At 45.8% G+C, this 20,567-nt stretch overlaps 1 protein-coding gene across 3 annotated transcripts in view; it reads right to left on the bottom strand.

The window, feature by feature from the left end:
• Nucleotides 1-1,449: 1,449 nt before the first annotated feature.
• LOC144607513 (rho GTPase-activating protein 27-like) overlaps nucleotides 1,450-20,567 on the bottom strand; it is a 235,782-nt gene continuing 216,664 nt past the window's right edge. For 2 of the 3 annotated variants that reach the window (XM_078424405.1, XM_078424406.1), the window contains exons 14-17: nucleotides 17,983-18,060; nucleotides 16,588-16,722; nucleotides 8,333-8,438; nucleotides 1,450-6,137 (exon numbers count right to left, since the gene is read on the bottom strand). In XM_078424405.1, coding sequence (XP_078280531.1) covers nucleotides 5,939-6,137; nucleotides 8,333-8,438; nucleotides 16,588-16,722; nucleotides 17,983-18,060 — 518 coding nt within the window. In that variant the 3' untranslated portion in view covers nucleotides 1,450-5,938. The remainder of the gene's footprint in view (nucleotides 6,138-8,332; nucleotides 8,439-16,587; nucleotides 16,723-17,982; nucleotides 18,061-20,567) is intronic. The other variant, XM_078424408.1, reaches the window with a different exon arrangement.

Genomic DNA, 20,567 nt, shown 5'->3' with positions numbered 1-20,567 from the left:
TGGGTGACCACCCGGAGATGAGTGAACTCCCGCAGAGGAGTGACCACCATGAAGGCGAAAAAAGCAATTGTGTTTAGTTGTGTTATTGGTTTTGTTTGCAAAATGCAATGGTATTTTGGTTTTGTTTGTTAAATATATTTTAGCCCTAGAATGGTAAAGAAAACAATACAAAAAACAAGATGTAGACAAAACAAAGATTTTATATAAGACAAGGGGGATGTTGTAATATATAAGACAAGGGGGATGTTGTGATATTGCTAGGACTACTTTGTTGGTCACAAGGACTACTTTGTATGCCTGTGTAAATAAGTGATTGATGTGATTAGGCGGCCACTCTGGTTCCAGGTGGCCACGGAATAAACTGCCTGGAGTGAAGCTCCAGCATTGTAACCTTTTACATACGTGTACTTGTGGTCCGTCCAGAGTCTCAACAAAGGTACAAAAGGTACCGGACCACGAAGTACAACAGCATGGAGCAGTGGAGCAATGGTGAAGCACGCCTACAACTTCACTCGGCCAGGCCAACCCTGCAATGCCACCAGGACAACGGGCCTTTACGGACAGCTGCAACTTGGACCTTGAAAATGGAGCCAAAAACTGGCAACTCTTGTATATGTTCTCAGTGGGCTATTTCTACATACTTTGTACTTAATGTGGGATTGTGTTTATGTGTGGTAATAACATAGTAATCATCCTTAATTTACTGTTTTTCTTTGTTTCATGCCTGACCCATTGGGGCTACTCCAGCACTTTGTGTCCTTGTGTATTAACCAGCATATGCAGTTCTTTCTGCATTTTAACTGCACCACTGCAAACTCTCAAGTTACGCCTGCTATGAAGAAGTTCTCCTCCTCTCTGACAGGAGTTCTAAGACCCTCTCTCACTGCACCACCGCTGTGATTCCTGCCGCTCTCCACTTGAGTCTAAAGAAAGGTCTCGTCCTGAAATGTCATTTATCCTCATTCTGCAGAGATGCTGCCTGACCTGCTGAGTTACTCCAGCACTTTGTATCCTTTTGTATATTAACCAGCATCTGCAGTTTAAGGTGAAAGATTTAATAGAAATGAGGGGTAACTTTTTCACGCATAGGGTGGTGGGTGTTGGAACGAGCTGCCAGAGGAGGTAGTTGAGGCAGGGACTATCACAATGTTTAAGAAATGATTAGACAGGTACAAGGATATATGGGCCAAATGCAGACGGGTGGGACTGGTGTAGATGGGATATGTTGTTCAGTGTAGGCAAGTTGGGCTGCAGGGCCTGTTTCCACACTGTATCACTCTATGTAGTTCTTTGTTTCTCTACCTTCTCCGCGACTACAACCATCTCCCCTACAATTATGCAATAAATTAATCAAGTTAACATTTTAAAAATAAATTATAAACTTTTAAATGGCATGATAACATTTCCATTTCTTTATTAATGGAAAAAAGTATTGTACATAACCTGCAATCTCCAACAATGTCATTGCTTATCAATATACATTCATGTTCCAGTAGAGGTACCAGGTAGAAGCATCAGGTGGAACGAGAGAGCTGAAGTTACAATTTCCGAACAATACTTTATTTTTTATGTATGTACAAGAACAAGTATTTAAATTGAGAAGTCTCAGTGCACTTTATGCAGTGGGATGAGGAGCGAGACAGGAAGGGTGAGGGGGCTCGTCATTTACAGGCTGAATGTTGCAGGGAATGTTGCTGGAGGATGGGGGAACACTAGTGGGAATGGAAGGGTTGAACTATGGGGATAGACTGAAGGCACCAGCAAGCTGCAGATCTCTGGAGGGTCTGAGGAGCTGAGAGGGAGGCACAGGGGCAAAGTAGCTTCACACCCAGTGGGCCTAAGTACCGTGATTTGAGGAATTGTCCAGTGTTACTGGAGAGCGGGGAATGGAGGCAGTCGTCCCCTGATCTGAGGAACCTCTCCAAACTCCAAAACAGAAGCAGGGATCTTGCTTCTGCAGGGAACAGAGAAGCTGCTGTAAAACGGACAGTGGTGGGTGGCAGATTCTGAGCATACAAGGAAGAGGCCCACACAGGGACTGTGTGGCAGATTCTGAGCATACAAGGAAGAGGCCCACACAGGGACTGTGTGACAGATTCTGAGCATACAAGGAAGAGGCCCACACAGGGACTGTGTGGAAAATTAATCTCTCCCCTCTGCCCACACTGGATATCTCAATTCAGTTTAGTTTATTGTCAGGTACAGTGAAAAGCTTTTGTTGTGTGCTAACCAGTCAGCAGCAAGTCAATACATGATTACAATCGAGCCATTTACAGTGTAGGTACAAGATAAGGTAGAGATTTAAGAGTGTGGAGCGATTGTAACGTGTGATTGTAGATCTGCTTCTGTGGCTAGCAAGCAATCGCCTGGGTTCGGTGCCATCTTGGAAGCATGAATTGATCACATTTGGTATTTTAATGCTGGACATTAAATTCAGCATATTAAGAGAAGGATTTCAAGCTTTAATTCTTGTCAGGTGACCAGCACCATATTTAAAGTTTTAAAACATCCGACACCAACGACTACTGTAAGAGCAGAGGCTGGAGACTTCATTGCATTCAAAACCAGCAGTTTCAGAGTTAATGCTATAAAACTATTCTTAAAACAACAAACCCAGATCCACAGTTTGCTTTCATTTAAACTGATTTAAAATAATATACATACTTTTGAGTCTCTTTCTAAAAGCTATTTACAATGTTCAAAAGTATAGGCTCTGAAGGAACACAGGAAGCAGGCACAAACATTAAATAAGCAAATTAGCAGAAGCAAACTGCACCTTGCCAAAAACATACCTTTGAGTTTTAAGGGATTTGGGAGCAAGTATTAAAGTAGGATTAAAATTAATCCCAAGAAAATGTGCAGCAAACCTCAATATTACCTGCTTAGAAAGCCACTTGTCTAAGTAACATGTAAAATGGTCCCTTATTGCAGAAATTATGGTTAAGAGTTTTGCACATGATGTAACTACTCTACCAAATAACGATCTGATGAAGTTATTGTACTGCGTGTTAACCATGATGCTAACATGATTAACCAAGTTAAAGAACAGGATTGTTCCATCATTCTATTATTCTTGCATGGGCAGCTAAGGCAGATCTTACAGGAATTAAATCAAGATTTTCCGCTGAATTTATTTTTTGTTTGTAAGTATTTTTCCATTTAATCTTTCCATTTAATTGGGATAATCATCACCAGAGTACCAATTTTATTAAAGAAAGTAGAACATTTTTAAAAAGGAAAGTATTCGAGGGTTCCATCTCTCAGATTGCTCCCATCCTTAATGTTTAATGTGCAAAAGGCCTTGTCAGTCAATGGGGATACAGTGTTCCACACTGGTGAATGGAAGGGATGAAAGGAGAATGAAACAAGTTCCCACCTTTAATCGTTTTAGAGTGATTAATGCCAGACCATCTAACAGTGTGGAGTACCAACGACACTAACATGTCAGATCACTGCAAGGATCTGTCCACATTTCTGGTCAATGTTTTGCGATGTACTTCTCTAAAGTGTAAAATATGTGCACAAGGCAGCAATGTGTGTGTTGGTCCATGTGCACAGAGCTCATACAGTGGTGATCTCAGCACAGTATACATGGGCAATGTGGCTGCGGTCTGCACTTCATTAAACCCATCCAAATTTCTTCTGCTAATTCACTTCACCATAAGTGGTTTTTTTTCATTTCTGATCACTTTTGGTTTGATTCCACCCATCATTCTCCAGCGTGTCCCCGTTCACACTCTGAATGCCTTGTTGTAACTTCCCCTCATTTGTGCACTTTTACTTTATAAAAAAAGCTTGTGCACACAAGCCATTTAGAACTGAGATGAAGAAAAACTTTTTCACACAGAGTTGTAAATTTGTGGAATTCTCTGCCTCAGAAGGCAGTGGAGGCCAATTCACTGGATGCATTCAAAAGAAAGTTAGGTAGAGCTCTTAGGGCGGGCGGATTCAAAGCATATGGGGAGGGCAGGAACAGGGTACTGATTGTGGATGATCAGCCATGATCACATTGAATGGCGATGCTGGCTCAAAGGGCCAAATAGCCTACTCCTGCACCAATTGCCTATGTATCTATGTGCTGAACATGCAATAAAACAGTGGCTGTAGGCTGCTGTTGTTTCCACAATTCACTTTCACAATGGACCTGGATTTTGGAAGCACTCCAAGTATCCACAAAGCCACTAGTGAATTGCATGTTTAGTGCAAGTGATCAAAGCATAAAACTGTATCCTTTAACCCCACAACAATATAGATTTCCTGGGCCCCTCCCAATAATCCATCCAATCTGACATTACTCCATTGTAATGCTCCATTAGTAACATTCTGCTATAATGAAAAACAACAAGGGAAATGAATTGGCACTTTCAATGTTCCTGCCAATGCTTCTCATTGGAAACGCAGAGTCAGGCAGTCGTCCTTTATCAACCTTCATGTCAGATGGAGATTAAGACTTCATTTATGATTGGCATCACTAGAGATATACTAATGACATGGAATAAAGGACCGTGGTCCTGAGCTACTCTTTTGCTAATCCAGTTCATCCTTAACCAGGACTTCAGGGATGAAATTCCACAATCCAAAACCCTTCTCCTTTATTCTGAAACCATTGTTTTTTTTTTTAGATTTAGAGATACAGCGCAGAAACAGGCCCTTCGGCCCACCGGGTCCGCGCCGCCCAGCGATCCCCGCGCATTAACACTATCCTACACACCCCAGGGACAATTTTTACATTTGCCCAGCCAATTAACCTACATACCTGTACGTCTTTGGAGTGTGGGAGGAAACCGAAGATCTCGGAGAAACGCCACGCAGGTGACGGGGAGAACGTACAAACTCCGTACAGACGGCGCCCGTAGTCAGGATCGAACCTGAGTCTCCGGCGCTGCATTCGCTGTAAGGCAGCAACTCTACCGCTGCGCCACCGTGCCACATGTTCATTTACCTCACCTCAGCTTTCCTTGGTGCTCTGCACAATGGATTTTGGCCTTAAAAAAATTAATTCCATCTTTCAAAACAAAAATGCTTGCTGGTTAATTGGAGTTAAGGGAACACATTTGTCCTTGCTCATTGGTCATCTGTCCTGGTTTCTCAAGCCCAGTATTACCTATACTCAATTTTATATTCTCCCCCAATTGTCAGTATTTTTCTTGTTTAAGTAAATTTTCTTCTTTGGTCTAAAGTGTCAGAAGAGACCGAGTATTTAGGTTAATGGAAGATTTGGTCATCCTGAACAGACAACCACACGTAATCCCTCATGTGCTTTGCTATCCGAGTCATCAGAACACTTCACATCTGGGTTTCAGCTCCTCATGCCAGACTTATTCTCCAGTGTTAACTTTGTCCCATTTCAATTGTGTTTTTATAAAATCATGCATTTTGATTTCAGTGCAATCTCACCCAGCAGAACGAGGGCTTCTTGAACACAAATCACCATCAGCCTTTGACAGTTTCCTTATCAATGGTTTCAAGTCTTTTAAAAGATGTCTTGAGCAACAGAGAGAGAAGCATGTATTAACATGCTGTGTGCAGATTCATTGCAAGCACTTCCTATTAAGTCAAGTCCCAGGAACCACCATTACACAGAGAGAAACAGCTGCAGACAGAAGCACCCAGATGTGGCTCCCAGGAGGATGTTGTAGGCAGCATGGCATCTCTTCTCAAATGCAGAAACAACCAACTTTGTCTTTAAAGACAGGATCAATGGATTAGCAGAGTCATCCATCTGCAGGTGAAGGCTGATTTACATGGGCCTGGGTCCGAAAAGTTCACCCACTACTTTGAATAATTTCTTTACTGGGCTTGTCTTGAAGTTGAAATCCATCCTGTCTTGAAGTATAGTCTTTGTCACGGCCGAGTTTGCTGGATCTAGTGCATGCAGACACCTCTGTCTCATTTCACTATGTACACACACACGCGCACGCTCCACTCACACCATTGCTCATCTAATACCCGCCAACTCCTGGTTTTCATTGAAAAGATGCTGGAACTGATTGAGGATAAACTCAACAATCTGGTTTTGGTAGACCATGTGGATTGCCATGTTTCCCGTTTCCACTTCAGGTTTCAGAAGGGTGGGGCCAAACACAATGGCCATGCTCTGCGAGGTCATCCGATTCTGACTACGATAACCTATCACACTGCAAGAGAAAGGGAGAGGTATTGAAAACTCTGCAAAGCCTGGAAATAGACCAAAATGGTGGAGTAACTCAGCGGGACAGGCAGCTTCTCTGGAGTAGAGTCAGATTGAAGGGTCTTGACCCAAAACGTCACCCATTCCTTCTCTCCAGAGATGCTGCCTGACCCGCTGAGTTATACCAGCATTTTGTGTATCTTTGGTGTAAACCAGCATCTGCAGTTCCCTCTGACACATTTCACCTGAAAGACTGGAGCTATTTCATGCTCCATTGATTATTCATACAACAAAATAATCTAAATGCTTTGATTTGTTGTGAGGCGGCTTTGATCTAGAACAGGGGGCAAACATTTTAAATAAACATAACCAGCGCATTGGTGTTTTATTCTCCAAAAAGCATCAGTTGGTGTGACAATCATGGGGTGATCTAGAATCAGTTGGTCAGATGCAGATCCAATGACAGAATCTCTTCCTCACACCTGCAGAGATGAACTCTAACTGTTAAACCTTGTTGAGGCAATATGAAATTACGTGGAGGTGTGGCACAGGAACATTCGGCCCATTGGTCCATGTTGGTGTCTAAGTTTCCACCTTCCCTTAACTAACTTTGTCAGCATAACCTTCCCTGGTATTTACACCACTACACTTTGTGATAGCACATCCCACTTTATAAGCAGTTTCTGGAAATAGCTTCCTCCCAATTCCCTGCTGTGTTTGTTTGTGACTGTCTTTCTATGGTGTCATTCATAATCTCAAGACATCTCAAGACATCCTAAAGTACAGGTCACAAGTAATTTTATGCAATCAATGAGCACACAATGTTGCTAGCAACTTATAGGGTAAAACATTCTCTATTTATCAAGTGATTTTGAGGGTGGCACAGTGGCGCAGTGGGTAGAATTGCTGCCTTACAGCACCAGAGAACCGGTTCAATCCTGACTACGGGTGCTGTCTTTACAAGTTTGTACATTCTCCCTGTGACTGAGTGGGGTTTTTTCCGGGTGCTCTGGTTTCCTCCACACTCCAAAGGCATACAGGTTTGTAGGTTAATTGGCTTCGGTTAAAATTGTAAATTGTTCCTAGTGTGTTGGACGGTGCTAGTGTACAGGGATCATTGGTCGGTGCTGTCCCAGTGGGCTGAAGGGCCTGTTTCTATTCTGTATCTCTAAATTAAACTAAAGTGATGAATGGATGGGAAAAGGTAGATCAGGGCAGATTGCTTCCAGTAGTTTGAGTGTCCAGAATGAAGGTGTAGATGCAACATTGAATGAATTGAAAACTGGATCTAAGGACAAGGACCCATCTTTAAGAGGCATTGTAGAAGCAGGGGGAATGTGTTTAGAATTATTTGCCTGGATGTACATGGAGCACCAACAAGCACCTGCTGGACCACACGCCCTGTTGCATGGGGTAATGTCTTTAGTTTAATTGATGAGTACTAAACATTCTCAAATTGATGAAAGCAATTGGCACAGAGGAGTTTCATTGGCAAAAACACTTCAGAAGTAAGATATTAATACGAAATGCTTCCTTAGCTGTCAGAGATATAGGAGAGATGGAGGGAGTCAAAAGAGGCAAAGAAAATTATTAAAATAAGCAGAAGAGGCAACTGTATGCGAGTAGAGGCTGTGGGTGGGGATGCAGCCATGGTGAAGTTAAAGGGATTCCTACTCTTTTATTTACAAAAATGTCAACAATCGCCACCATTTAAAAAGATATCTGTCTTTGGCTTCAAACATACCACTTCACTGCATCAACTAACACCATTAGAACATAGAGTGGTACAGCACAAGACCAGGCCCTTCAGCCCACAATGACTGTGCTGAACATGACAAGACCAATTCCTATGTACCTGCACATAATCCATATCCATCCATTCTCTGCATATCCATATACCTATTCAAACATCTCTTAAAAATCACTATTGTACCTCCCTCAACCACCGCCTTCCAGGCACACATTACAGGCACTCACCATCCATCCTGTGTTAAAAAATGTGCCCTGCACATCTCCTTTAAACTTTGCCCCTCACACCTTAAAGCTGTGCCTTCTGCTCTTTGTGTTTTTCATCCTGGGAAATAGGTTCTGACTGTCTACCTTATCTACACCATTAAAGGCAAGTGCGGCCAGGAACTGCAGGCTGGAGTGCATTCATATTCATCGCTGGTGGGGGAGGGGGTGCGTGTGGGCAATACTCACTTGCACAGGTGTCTGAAGAGAACTTGCATGGTGTCATGGTTGGGTTCAGGGAGTGAATTGATTAGTTCCTTCATGTAGCTCAAACGCTGAACAGGGTCTCCCAGTTCTGGAAAATAAATGGCAGCAATTTGAATGTGTCGGGAACAAAATCACAAAATTCAAATTTTGGGAATGGTCCCCCTCCCAGGGTGGTGGTGTGTACTATTCTGACAGAAATAAAGCTGTGCAAGTCCACCAAAGGTCAGTGCAATGAGGGCTAACAGAGCGTCCAGCAGAGGGTTGCTATTAGTAAATGTTCACATTGGCAGATAGTGAAGGCAAGGCCTCTCGTACCAGAATATCACAGTGGTGCAGATCGGAGAGCTGCTGCCTCACAGCTCCAGTGACCCAGGTTCAATACTGACCTCCAGTGCTGACTAAGTGGAGTTTGCAAGGTTTCCCCATGAAACTGCATCAGTTTCCTTTGAGTATTGCCATTTCGATCCAGATCCCAAAGACGATCTGGGATCTGGTGGAATACAAGGAGTTAAAGAGTCATAAAGCAGGGAGGTGGCTCATCAGCCACTTCGTCCATGCTGACCAAGATGCCCCATCCAACCTAGTCCCAGCTGCCTGTGCCCAGCCCATGTCCCTCTAAACCTCTACCATCCATGTACCTATCCAAGTGTCTTTTAAATGTTATTGTATCTGCCTCAACTACTTCATCTGGCAGCTCGGGGTTGGTGCAGGGGGCAGGGATTCAGACTTTTGGACCATTGGGATCTCTTCAGAGGCAAATCCAAAAGTCACAGGTGCTCAATTCTAACATATACTGACAATGGAACAATGACATTCTTACCTACAGCCACTTAACAGACGGTGATCGTTTCGCTCAACACCTTCGCTCAGTCTGCCTTAACCAACCTGATCTCCCGGTGGCCAAGCACTTCAACTCCCCCTCCCACCCCCAGTCTGACCTTTCTGTCATGGGCCTCCTCCAGTGTCATAGTGAGGCCCAGCACAAATTGGAGGAACAGCACCTCATATTTCGCTTGGGCAGCTTACATCCCAGCGGTATGAACATTGCTGGTTTACAAAAAAAAATGTTGGAGTAACTCAGCGGTCAGGCAGCATCTCTGAAGAACATGGATAGGTGATGTTTTGTGTTGGGACTCTTTTTCTGATTGGGGATAAAGCTGGGTGATGGGGCAGGACAAAGTCTGGCAAGAGATGGTGGATGCAGGCCTGGGTTTTTTTGATGGGTCGAATATTAATGTCATACGACAAGCAGGGAGAGGGTAAGGAATAGCATGAAACTAATGGCCTGAAGTGTGTTTAATCTAACGCAAAGACTATCGTAGGTAAAGCTGATGAACATAGAGCCTGAATCAATGCTTGGAACCATGATGTTGGGGGCCATTATGGAGACTTGATTATTAGAGGAACCATCTGACAGCTCATTGTTCCAGAGTTTCAATACTTCAGACGTGACAGACAGGTGGAGGAGTTACTTGACATATCAAGGATTCAGCGGCACAGAGACATGGAAGGTTTGTCCACTGAGACTGTATGGGTTGAGCTCAAAATTAAAGAAAGCCATAGTCACTCTAATTGGATTATACAATTGGCCTCCCAATAGATAGAGATAGACAGGATCAACAGATATATAGACAGATCACAGAAACAAGCCAAAGCAACAGACTGTCACACTGAGCAACTTTAATTCTTCCAATATTGATCGGGGCTTGCTCAGTGCTAAAGGCTTACACGGGGCAGAATTTATGAGATGGATCCCAGAAGGTGTCCTGAAACTGTATGTGGGGCAGTTTCCACACTGTATCACTCTATGACTCCCATGTCCAACTTCGAAGAACTACATTGAACTGGGTAGAGAGCATTAGAAATAAATTAAAAAAAACTAACACTTCAGTAAAGATGCATGCAGACCAAAGCTTAACTTATGACAATTATTTAATTCATATTAAACATTTTCTATTCTGTCAGGCATGCAGAGAAATAAGGAAGCCACAGCTAAGATCTAGAGAGTCATGCAAATCCACATCTGTTCATCATGTAGCCCATTACACACCCTGTTATCATGTAGCCCATTACACACCCTGTTATCATGTAGCCCATTACACACCCTGTTATCATGTAGCCCATTACACACCCTGGCTGCTTGTGACTGTAAACACATTGCACAAGTTTAAAGAGTCTTAGAGTGGCAATGTGGAAACAGGCCTTTTGGCCCAACTTGCCCACACCAGCCAACATGTCCCAGCTACACTAGTCCCACCTGCCTGCGCTTGGTCTATATCCCTCCAAACCTGTCCTATCCATGTACCTGTCTAATTGTTTCTTAAACAATGAGATAGTTCCAACCTCAACTGGCAGCTTGTTCCATACACCCACTACCCTTTGTGTGAAAACATTACCCCTCAGATTCCTATTAAATCTTTTCCCCTTCAACTTAAACCTATGTCCCCTGTTCCTCGATTCATCTACCCTGGACAAGAGACTCTATGCTATTCCTCTCATGATTTTATACACCTCTATAAGATCACCCCTCATCCTCCTGCACTCCAGGGAATAGAGTCCAAGCCTACTCAACCTCTCCCTATAGCTCACACCCTCCAGTGCTAGTTCAGTGAGGAGAAACTGCAAGACAAATCTTACAATACAACCAAAATGTTCCTGCTTTATGGGTTCAATGTCATTTTTACAGCAGTATTAAGAATGCCTTTTAAAATAGCACAATGATCACGCTGTCCCCAATTCCTCTGCAACCACAGTTATTCCTTTGTATTGGCAGGGGCTGGCCAGCAGATGGGTCTGTAGTCTAACAATCACAGACTTACTCAATGTTGTCTTTATTCAATCATGAACTGAGCACAGACACCTTCAAGGTCGGCAGAGGAGCGGCAGGTGAAGGAGTGAGTTGGCAGAGGAGCGGCAGGTGAAGGAGTGAGTGCGGGGATTGGCTAAGAAGGGGAGCGGCCTTGTCGAGGGAAATGCCTTGTGAGAAAAGTGCGAGTCTTTGGCTCGAGAGTCTTTGGCGAGGAGGCTGAGGGAGGAGATTACGCCCAAAAGTTGGAGAGGGTGAGACACAGTGAAGAAATGACAGGTAAGCTGAGTCAGTGTGATGTTTGCAGGATGTGGGAGGTCAGGGACACCGCTGGTGCCTCTGGCTGCTACAACTGTGGAAAGTGTGTCCAGGTTCAGCTCCTGAAGGACCGTGTTGAGGCACTGGTGAGGCAATTGGATGACCTCAGGATCATCCGAGAAAACGAGACATTCCTGGACAAGGCCTTCAGTGAGATTGTTACACCAAAGGAACTGGAAGAGAGAAGGTGGGTGACGGTGAGGAAGGGATGGAAGCTTGGAGTGCAGGAGACCCCGGGGGTTGTACCTCTTGAAAACAGGTTCACCCTCTTGGAAGCTGTTGGGACAGAAGACACTGCCAGTCTGAGCGGCGGACAGGACTGCGAGGCAAAACGTGGCGCTGAGGCAAAGCCGAAGAGACCGACGTCAGGCAGAGCCGTGGTAGTAGGGGACTCCATCGTGAGAGGTACAGACAGGGGTTTCTGCGGCAACAAGCGGGATTCAAGGATGGTGTGTTGCCTTTCTGGTGCCAGGATCCAGGACATCACGGACTGATTTACAATATACGTTAATGACTTGGATGAAGGGATTAAAAGTACCATTAGCAAATTTGCAGATGATACAAAGCTGGGTGGTAGTGTGAACTGTGAGGAAGATGCTATGAGGTTGCAGGGTGACTTGGACAGGTTGTGTGAATGGGCGGATGCATGACAGATGCAGTTTAATGTGGATAAGTGTGAGGTTATCCACTTTGGTGGTAAGAATAGGAACGCAGAGTATTGTCTGAATGGTGTCAAGTTAGGAACAGGGGACGTACAACGAGATCTGGGTGTCCTAGTGCATCAGTCACTGAAAGGAAGCATGCAGGTACAGCAGGCAGTGAAGAAAGCCAATGGAATGTTGGCCTTCATAACAAGAGGAGTTGAGTATAGGAGCAAAGAGGTCCTTCTGCAGTTGTACAGGGCCCTAGTGAGACCGCACCTGGAGTACCTGTCTCCAAATTTGAGGAAGGATATTCTTGCTATTGAGGGCGTGCAGCGTAGGTTTACTAGGTTAATTCCCAGAATGGCGCGACTATCATATGTTGAAAGACTGGAGCGACTAGGCTTGTATACACTGGAATTTAGAAGGATGAGAGGAGATTTTATCAAAACGTATAAGATTATTAAGGGGTTGGACACGTTAGAGGCAGGAAACATGTTCCCAATGTTGGGGGAGTCCAGAACCAGGGGTCACAGTTTAAGAATAAGGGGTAGGCCATTTAGAACTGAGATGAGGAAGAACTTTTTCAGTCAGAGAGATGTGAATCTGTGGAATTCTCTGCCTCAGAAGGCAGTGGAGGCAAATTCTCTGAATGCATTCAATAGACAATAGACAATAGGTGCAGGAGTAGGCCATTCAGCCCTTCGAGCCAGCACCGCCATTCAATGCGATCATGGCTGATCACTCTCAAGAGAGAGCTAGATAGAGCTCTTAAGTATAGCGGAGTCAAGGGGTATGGGGAGAAAGCAGGAACGGGGTACTGATTGAGAATGATCAGCCATGATCACATTGAATGGTGGTGCTGGCTCGAAGGGCCGAATGGCCTCCTCCTGTACCTATTGTCTATTGTCTATTGATTGCCGAGCATCCTCAAGGGTGAAAGGGTAGGAAAAAAACTGCAGATGCTGGTTTAAATCGAAGGTAGACACAAAATGCTGGAGTAACTCAGCGGGTCAGGCAGCATATCGGGAGAGATGGAATGGGTGACGTTTCGGGTCGAGACCCTTCTTCAGACTGATGTCAGGGGAGGGGGTGAGACAAAGATAGGATGCAGTAGGAGACAGGAAGATAATGGGAGAGCTGGGAAGGGGGAGGGGAAAGAGAGGGACAGAGGAACTATCTGAAGTTGGAGAAGTCAATGTTCATACCGCTGGGGTGTAAACCGCCCAAGCAAAATATGAGATGCTGTTCCTCCAATTTGCACTGGGCCACACTATGACAATGGAGGAGGCCCAGGCCAGAAAGGTCAGATTGGGAATGGGAGGGGGAGTTGAAGTGCTGAGCCACCGGGAGATCAGGTTGGTTAAAGCGGACTGGGCGAAGCTGTTGAGCGAAACAATGATGTCCCTGAGATACTCCAGCATTTTGTGTCTATCATCAAGTGTGAAGGTGAGCAGTGGGAAGTGGTCGTGCATGTCAGCACAAATTACGTCGGGAACAAGAGGAAAGAGATTCTGCAACACGACATTGGACAGCTCGGAAGAAGGCTGAAAAGCAGGACCTCCAGGGTGGTTATCTCCGGTCTGCTTCCAGTTCCTCGTGCTGGTGAAGGCAGGAACAGGGAGATATGGGACCTGAATGTGTGGCTGAGGAGCTGGTGCAGGGGGCAGGGATTTAGATTCTTAGACCACTGGGATCTGTTTTGGAGTAAGGGTGAATTGATAAAAGGGACGGGTTGCACCTCAACAGGCGGGGGACCAGCATTCTGGCAGGCAGGTTTGCCACTGCTACACGGGTGGGTTTAAGCTAAATAGTGGGAGGGGGGGGGGGGGGGTCAAATGGGGTAAACAAGGCTGGAGTTAAAGGGAAAGAGAGTATTGAAAAAGTTAAGAAAGACACCAGAATTAAGGGAACAAAAAGCTCATGAAGGGAGAGGTGAGTATGGCCAAGTGAAATAGGAATTGATGTGAAAGGTGAGGTAAGTAATGGATTAAAAGTATGAAATATGAATGTGCAATGTATAAGAAGTAAAGTGGATGGGCTTGAGGCTCAGTTAGAGATTGGTAGATATGGCACTATGGGGATTACAGAGACATGGCGGCAGGAGGATCGGGACTGGGAACTGAATATTCTGCGTTATATGTCCTGTAAAAAGGACAGGCAGGTGGGCAGAGGAGGTGGGGTAGCTCTGTTGGTGAGCGATGGAATTCAATCCCTTGCGAGGGGTGACATTGGGAGACGCTGTGGATAGAATTGAGGAATTGTAAAGGTAAGAAGACACTAATGGGAGTTATCTACAGACCCCCAAACAGTAGCCTGGATGTAGGGCGTAAGTTGCAGCAGGAGTTAAAGCTGGCATGTAACAAAGGTAATGCCACTGTGGTTATGGGAGATTTCAATATGCAGGTAGACTGGGAAAATCAGGTCGGTTCTGGACCGCAAGAAAGGGAGTTTGTAGAGTGCCTCTGAGATGGATTCTTAGAGCAGCTTGTACTTGAGCCTACTAGAGAGAAGGCAATTCTGGATTTAGTGTTGTCCAATGAACCAGACTTAATAAGGGAACTCAAGGTAAAGGAACTGCGAGGAGGTAGTGACCATAATTTGGTAAGTTTTAATCTGCAAATTGAGAGGGAGAAGGTTTCATCAGAAGTGTCAGTGTTGCAGTTAAACAAAGGGGACTATGAAGGCATGAGAGAGGAGCTGGCCAAGGTTGACTGGGAAAGGATCCTAGCAGGAATGACGGTGGAACAGCAATGGCAGGAATTTCTAGGCATAATCCAGAAGATGCAGGGTCATTTTATTCCAAAGAGGAAGAAAGATTCTAAGGGGAGTAAGAGGCTGTCAAGGGAAGTTAGGAATGGAATAAAACTAAAAGAAAAGGGGTATAACATAGCAAAGAGTAACGGGACGCCAGAGGATTGGGAAACTTTCAAAGGACAACAGAAGGTAACAAAAAAGGGAATGTATCTGGATTTTCCGAAAGCCTTTGATAAGGTCCCACAAATGAGATTAGTGGGCAAATTTAGAGCACATGGTATTGGGGGTAGGGTATTGACATGGATAGACAATTGGTTGGCAGAGAGGAAACAAAGAGTAGGAATAAATGGGTCCCTGTCAGAATGGCAGGCAGAGGCGAGTGGAGTGCCGCAAGGCTCGGTGCTGGGGCCGCAACTATTTACAATATATATTAATGATTGAGATGATGGAATTAAAACACTAGCAGATTTGCAGATGACACAAAGCTAGAAGGCAGTGTGAACTGCGAAGAGGATGCTAGGAGGTTGCAGGGTTACTTGGACAGGTTTAGTGAGTGGGCAGATGCATGGCAGATGCAGTATAATGTAGATAAATGTGAGGTTATCCACTTCGGAGGCAAGAACAAGGAGGCAGATTATTATCTCAATTGCGTCAGATTAGGAAAAAGGGAAGTGCAAGGAGACCCGAGTGTCCTTGTACATCAGTCACTGAAAGTAAACGTGCAGGTACAGCTGGCAGTGAAGAAAGCTAATGGCATGTTGGCCTTCATAACGAGAGGATTTGAGTATAGGAGTAAAGAGGTCCTTCTGCAGTTGTATAGGGCCCCAGTGAGACCACATCTGGAGTGTTGTGTGCAGTTTTAGTCTCCTAATTTGAGGAAGGACATCTTTGCTCTCAAGGCAGTGCAGCGTAGTTTCACGAGGTTAATCCCCGGGATGGCAGGACTGTCGGATGAGGAAAGATTGGCTTGCATACACGAGAGTTTAGAAGGATGAGAGAGGAGCTTATAGAAACGTATAAAATTATAAAAGGACTGGACAAGCTAGATGCAGAAAAAATGTTCCCAATGTTGGGGGAGTCCAGAACCAGGGTCCACAGTCCAAGAATAAAGGGGAGGCAATTTAAAACTGAAGTGAGAAAAAACTTTTTCACCCAGTGTTGTGAATTTGTGGAATTCTCTGCCACAGAAGGCAGTAGAGGACAATTCACTGGATGAATTTAAAAGAGAGTTAGATAGAGCTATCGGGGCTAGCGGAATCAGGGGATATGGGGAGAAGGCAGGCACGGGTTACTGATTGTGGATGATCAGCCATGATCACAAAGAATGGCGGTGCTGGCTCGAAGGGCCAAATGACCTCCTCCTGCACCTATTTTCTATGTTTCTATGATACACAAGGGACAGCAGCCATTGGAATTTTGAGCAAAACACAAATTGCTGGAGGAACTCAGTGGGTCAGGCAGGATCTGGGGAGGGAATGTGCAGGTGTCGTCTTGAGTTGGAACATATCTTCAGACCGCTGAATGCAAGTTTTGAGGAACCGGTCTGAAGAAATTTCCTCCCCAGATGCTGCCCGAACCCCTGAGTTCCTCCAGCACTTCGTGTTTTGCTCATGAAACGATCACAGACAATTTAGCGATTTTAGCAATAACTGTTGGGAAAGGTAATAACTGCAAAGAGTGATAGGATCGCAAAAACACCTTCCATTTTTACTTACTGATTGCGGCAATGAAATTGTTGAAGTAGTTGAATGGAAAGAGTGGCTCAGGCAGCTCCCGGAAGAAGAGTTTCAGAGCCCCCGTGATAACGTGAACATCATCCCACGGGCCATCATTAAGGTTCACGTTCTCGTCTGGCCAGGAAGAGGGAAAGTACCATCACGATCTGCTTCCACTGAGTTGGCCCCAGGACAAACACTGCCCAGAACAAAGGTCACCCCCATCCCCAGGGCAAAGATCAACCCATCCCCAGGGCAAAGATCAACCCATCCCCAGGGTAAAGGTCAAACTGCCCAGGGCAAAGGTCACCCCCATCCCCAGGGCAAAGATCAACCCATCCCCAGGGCAAAGGTCAAACTGCCCAGGGCAAAGGTCAACCACATCCTCAGGGCAAAGGTCAACCCCATCCTCAGGGCAAAGGTCAACCCCATCCCCAGGGCAAAGGTCAAACAGCCCAGGGAAAAGGTCAACCCCATCCCCAGGGCAAAGGTCAACCCCATCCCCAGGGCAAAGGTCAACCCCATCCCCAGAGAAAAGGTCAACCCCTGCCCAGGGCAAATGTCAAACATTTTTCAGTGCAAATGACAATCCTCCTCTCCCAAGGGTTCATGTCTTGCCTACAAACGTTTGCACACAAGGTCATCGCCATGCTGCATGGTATTGGGACTCCCCAAGGTGACTAGCATTAGCAAGGCAGTGATCCAGTTTCCTATCACTCCTTCAAAGCACCCCTGCCACATTTATTGTTAACTGTACCCTATACAGATGCCTCCTGACGTACATAAGGGTTATGTTCTGCAGACCTTCGTGCAAGTCGGATGTAAGGCAAGTTCTCACTATGCATACATACGTTTACTATTCAGCACAGAGGGGAGGGGGGGAGCTCCAGCGTGGAGACCACTGGGGGGGGGAGGGGGAGGGGGGAAGCTCCAGCGCAGAGCCCACGGTGGGGGGGTGAGCTCCAGGGTGGAGACCACGGGGGAGGGGGGGAACTCCAGCGCAGAGCCAACGGTGGGGGGGTGAGCTCCAGGGTGGAGACCACGGGGGAGGGGGGGAGCTCCAGCGCAGAGCCCACAGTGGGGGGGTGAGCTCCAGGGTGGAGACCACGGGGGAGGGGGGAGCTCCAGCGCAGAGCCCACGGTGGGGGGGTGAGCTCCAGGGTGGAGACCACGGGGGAGCTCCAGTGCAGAGCCCACGGTGGGGGGGGGGGGGGCTCCAGGGTGGAGACCACGGGGGTGGGGGGGGAGCTCCAGCCCAGAGACCACAGCGGCATCAGTGGGCTTAAAGATTTTCTCATGTTAATGTGAGTTTACATAAGTCACCTGTTACACAAGTGCCTGTAAATGCAAACTGTTGGGTGTGAAAAAAGACATTACAATGTGACGGTGGCTTACCGTGATCGATCTTGAACCGTAGTTTCTGAATGACAGCCAGATTCCCACTGACTCGGTACAAACCATCAATATCCAAACCTATCAACAAAGAGACATCAGTAAACAACCTCTGCATGGATCATCTTCAGTTAGAATTGCACTGAAAACATTGTGGCATCAAACAAGGCTATCAGAGGCAGCAGTATCGTACACCTTTTGATTAAATTGAAAGATTGAGCATGGAAACAGGCCCTTCGGCCCACTGAGTCCATACCAACCATTGTTCATCCATTCATAGTAGTTCTACGTTAACCAACGTTCTCACCAACTCCCTAAATACTCCAGGCAATTTACAGAGACATTCATGTGTGAGATATCCAAGGAGACCAGTGCACCCAGAGGATGGTCACAGGGAGAACGTGGTCACAGGGAGAACGTGCAGCTGCCGACATAAGATCAAATCCAGGTCTCTGGCATTATGAGGCAGCAGCTCGACCAGCTGCACCACCCTGTCTTCAGTTAATTAGCACCAAATCATTAATTACAAGGAAATTAGGAGTAGACACTGCAATGATAAAGATTGAATGCCTCAATTGGAAAGTGCAGAGAAAGGAGATTCAAATCAATCAAAATAGGACGTACAGGGTAAATGGTAGGGAATTGAGGAATGCAGTGGAACAGAGGGATCTGGGAATAACTGTGCATTGTTCCCTGAAGGTGGAATCTCATGTGGATAGGGTGGTGAAGAAGGCGTTTGGTATGCTTGCCTTTATAAATCAGAGCATCGAGTATAGAAGTTGGGATGTAATGTTGAAATTGTACAGGGCATTGGTGAGGCCGAATCTGGAGTATGGTGTGCAGTTCTGGTCGCCAAATTATAGGAAGGATGTCGACAAAATGGAGAGGGTACAGAGGAGATTTACTAGAATGTTGCCTGGGTTTCAGCACTTTGGCTACAGAGAGAGGTTGAACAGGTTGGGTCTTTATTCTTTGGAGCGTAGAAGGTTGAGGGGGGACTTGATAGAGGTTTTTAAAATTTTGAGAGGGACGGACAGAGTTGACGTGGGTAGGCTTTTCCCTTTGAGAGTGGGGAAGATTCCAACAAGGGGACATAGCTTCAGAATTGAGGGACAAAGGTTTAGGGGTAACATGAGGGGGAACTTCTTTACTCAGAGGGTTGTGGCTGTATGGAATGGGCTTCCGGTGGAAGTGGTGGAGGCTGGCTCGATTTTATTATTTAAGAGTAAATTGGATAGGTATATGGATAAGAGGGGATTAATAATAATAATAATAATACATTTTATTTATATAGCGCTTTTCATATACTCAAAGACGCTTTACAGAGATTTTGAGAACATAGGGAAATTAATAAATAGATAAATAAGTAAATAAATAAATGAACAGAGAAAGGAGACAGTAGGTGAGGTGACCTTCAGTGGTTGAAGGCAGTACTGAACAGGTGAGACTTCAGCGATGTTTTGAATGTGGTGAGTGTGGGGGAGTCTCTAACGGTTTGGGGTAGTGAGTTCCATAGGGTGGGAGCAGCGATGGAGAAAGCCCTGTCCCCCCAGGATCTGAGTTTAGTCCGGATGTGGGGGGATAGGAGATTGGCAGCGGCAGAGCGGAGGGTGCAGGTGGGAGTGTGCCTGTGGAGGAGGTCGGTCAGGTAGGATGGGGCCAGGTTATGGAGGGCTTTGTAGGTTATGAGGAGGATTTTGTACTGGATTCTCTGGGGGATGGGGAGCCAGTGGAGTTTATAAAGGACGGGGGTGATATGGTCACGGATCGAGGTGTGTGTGAGTAGACGGGCAGCGGAGTTTTTAATGTATTGAAGTTTATTGATGATTTTTGAGGGTGCGCCATAGAGGAGGCTGTTGCAGTAGTCCAGACGGGAGGTGATGAAGGCGTGGATGAGGGTTTCTGCAGCTGTGGAGGAGAGGGATGGACGGAGACGGGCAATGTTTTTGAGGTGGAAGAAGGCTGTCTTTGTGATGTGTTTGATGTGTTTGTCGAAGGAGAGGGTTTGATCAAGGATGATTCCAAGATTCCGGATGTGAGGTGAGGTGGATACTGGGAGACCATCAATGTTGAGGATGAAGTTTTGGGTGGATTTGGTGAGCATTTTTGGACCAATGATGATGATTTCAGATTTGTTGCAATTGAGTTTGAGGAAGTTTGATTGAAGCCAAGATTTTATTTCAGTAATGCAGTTTGTCAGTGTAGAGTGTGTGGTGGAGGAGATTGACTTGGTGGAGATGAGGAGCTGGATATCATCGGCGAAGCAGTGGAAGTTGAGACCATGACGGCGGATTAATTGACCAAGGGGGAACAGGTAGAGGATGAAGAGGAGGGGGCCAAGGACTGAGCCTTGGGGGACACCTTGGGGGAGGGGAGCGGTGGGGGATTTACAGTTGTTAATGGAGATGAACTGGTGTCTGTCAGAGAGGTAAGATTTAAACCAGGATAGGGCTGTGCCGGTGATGTTAAGGGAGGTTTCAAGTCGGGTGAGGAGAATGGAGTGATTTATGGTGTCAAAGGCGGCGCTGAGGTCAAGTAGGATGAGGATGTTGAGGTTGCCAGCGTCGGAGGAGAGGAGAATGTCGTTT

This window comes from Rhinoraja longicauda, chromosome 29 (assembly GCF_053455715.1).
Source record: "Rhinoraja longicauda isolate Sanriku21f chromosome 29, sRhiLon1.1, whole genome shotgun sequence".
Taxonomy (NCBI): domain Eukaryota; kingdom Metazoa; phylum Chordata; class Chondrichthyes; order Rajiformes; family Arhynchobatidae; genus Rhinoraja; species Rhinoraja longicauda.
Note: the sequence above shows the minus strand (reverse complement) of the source record. Positions and strands in the feature narration are given on the sequence as shown.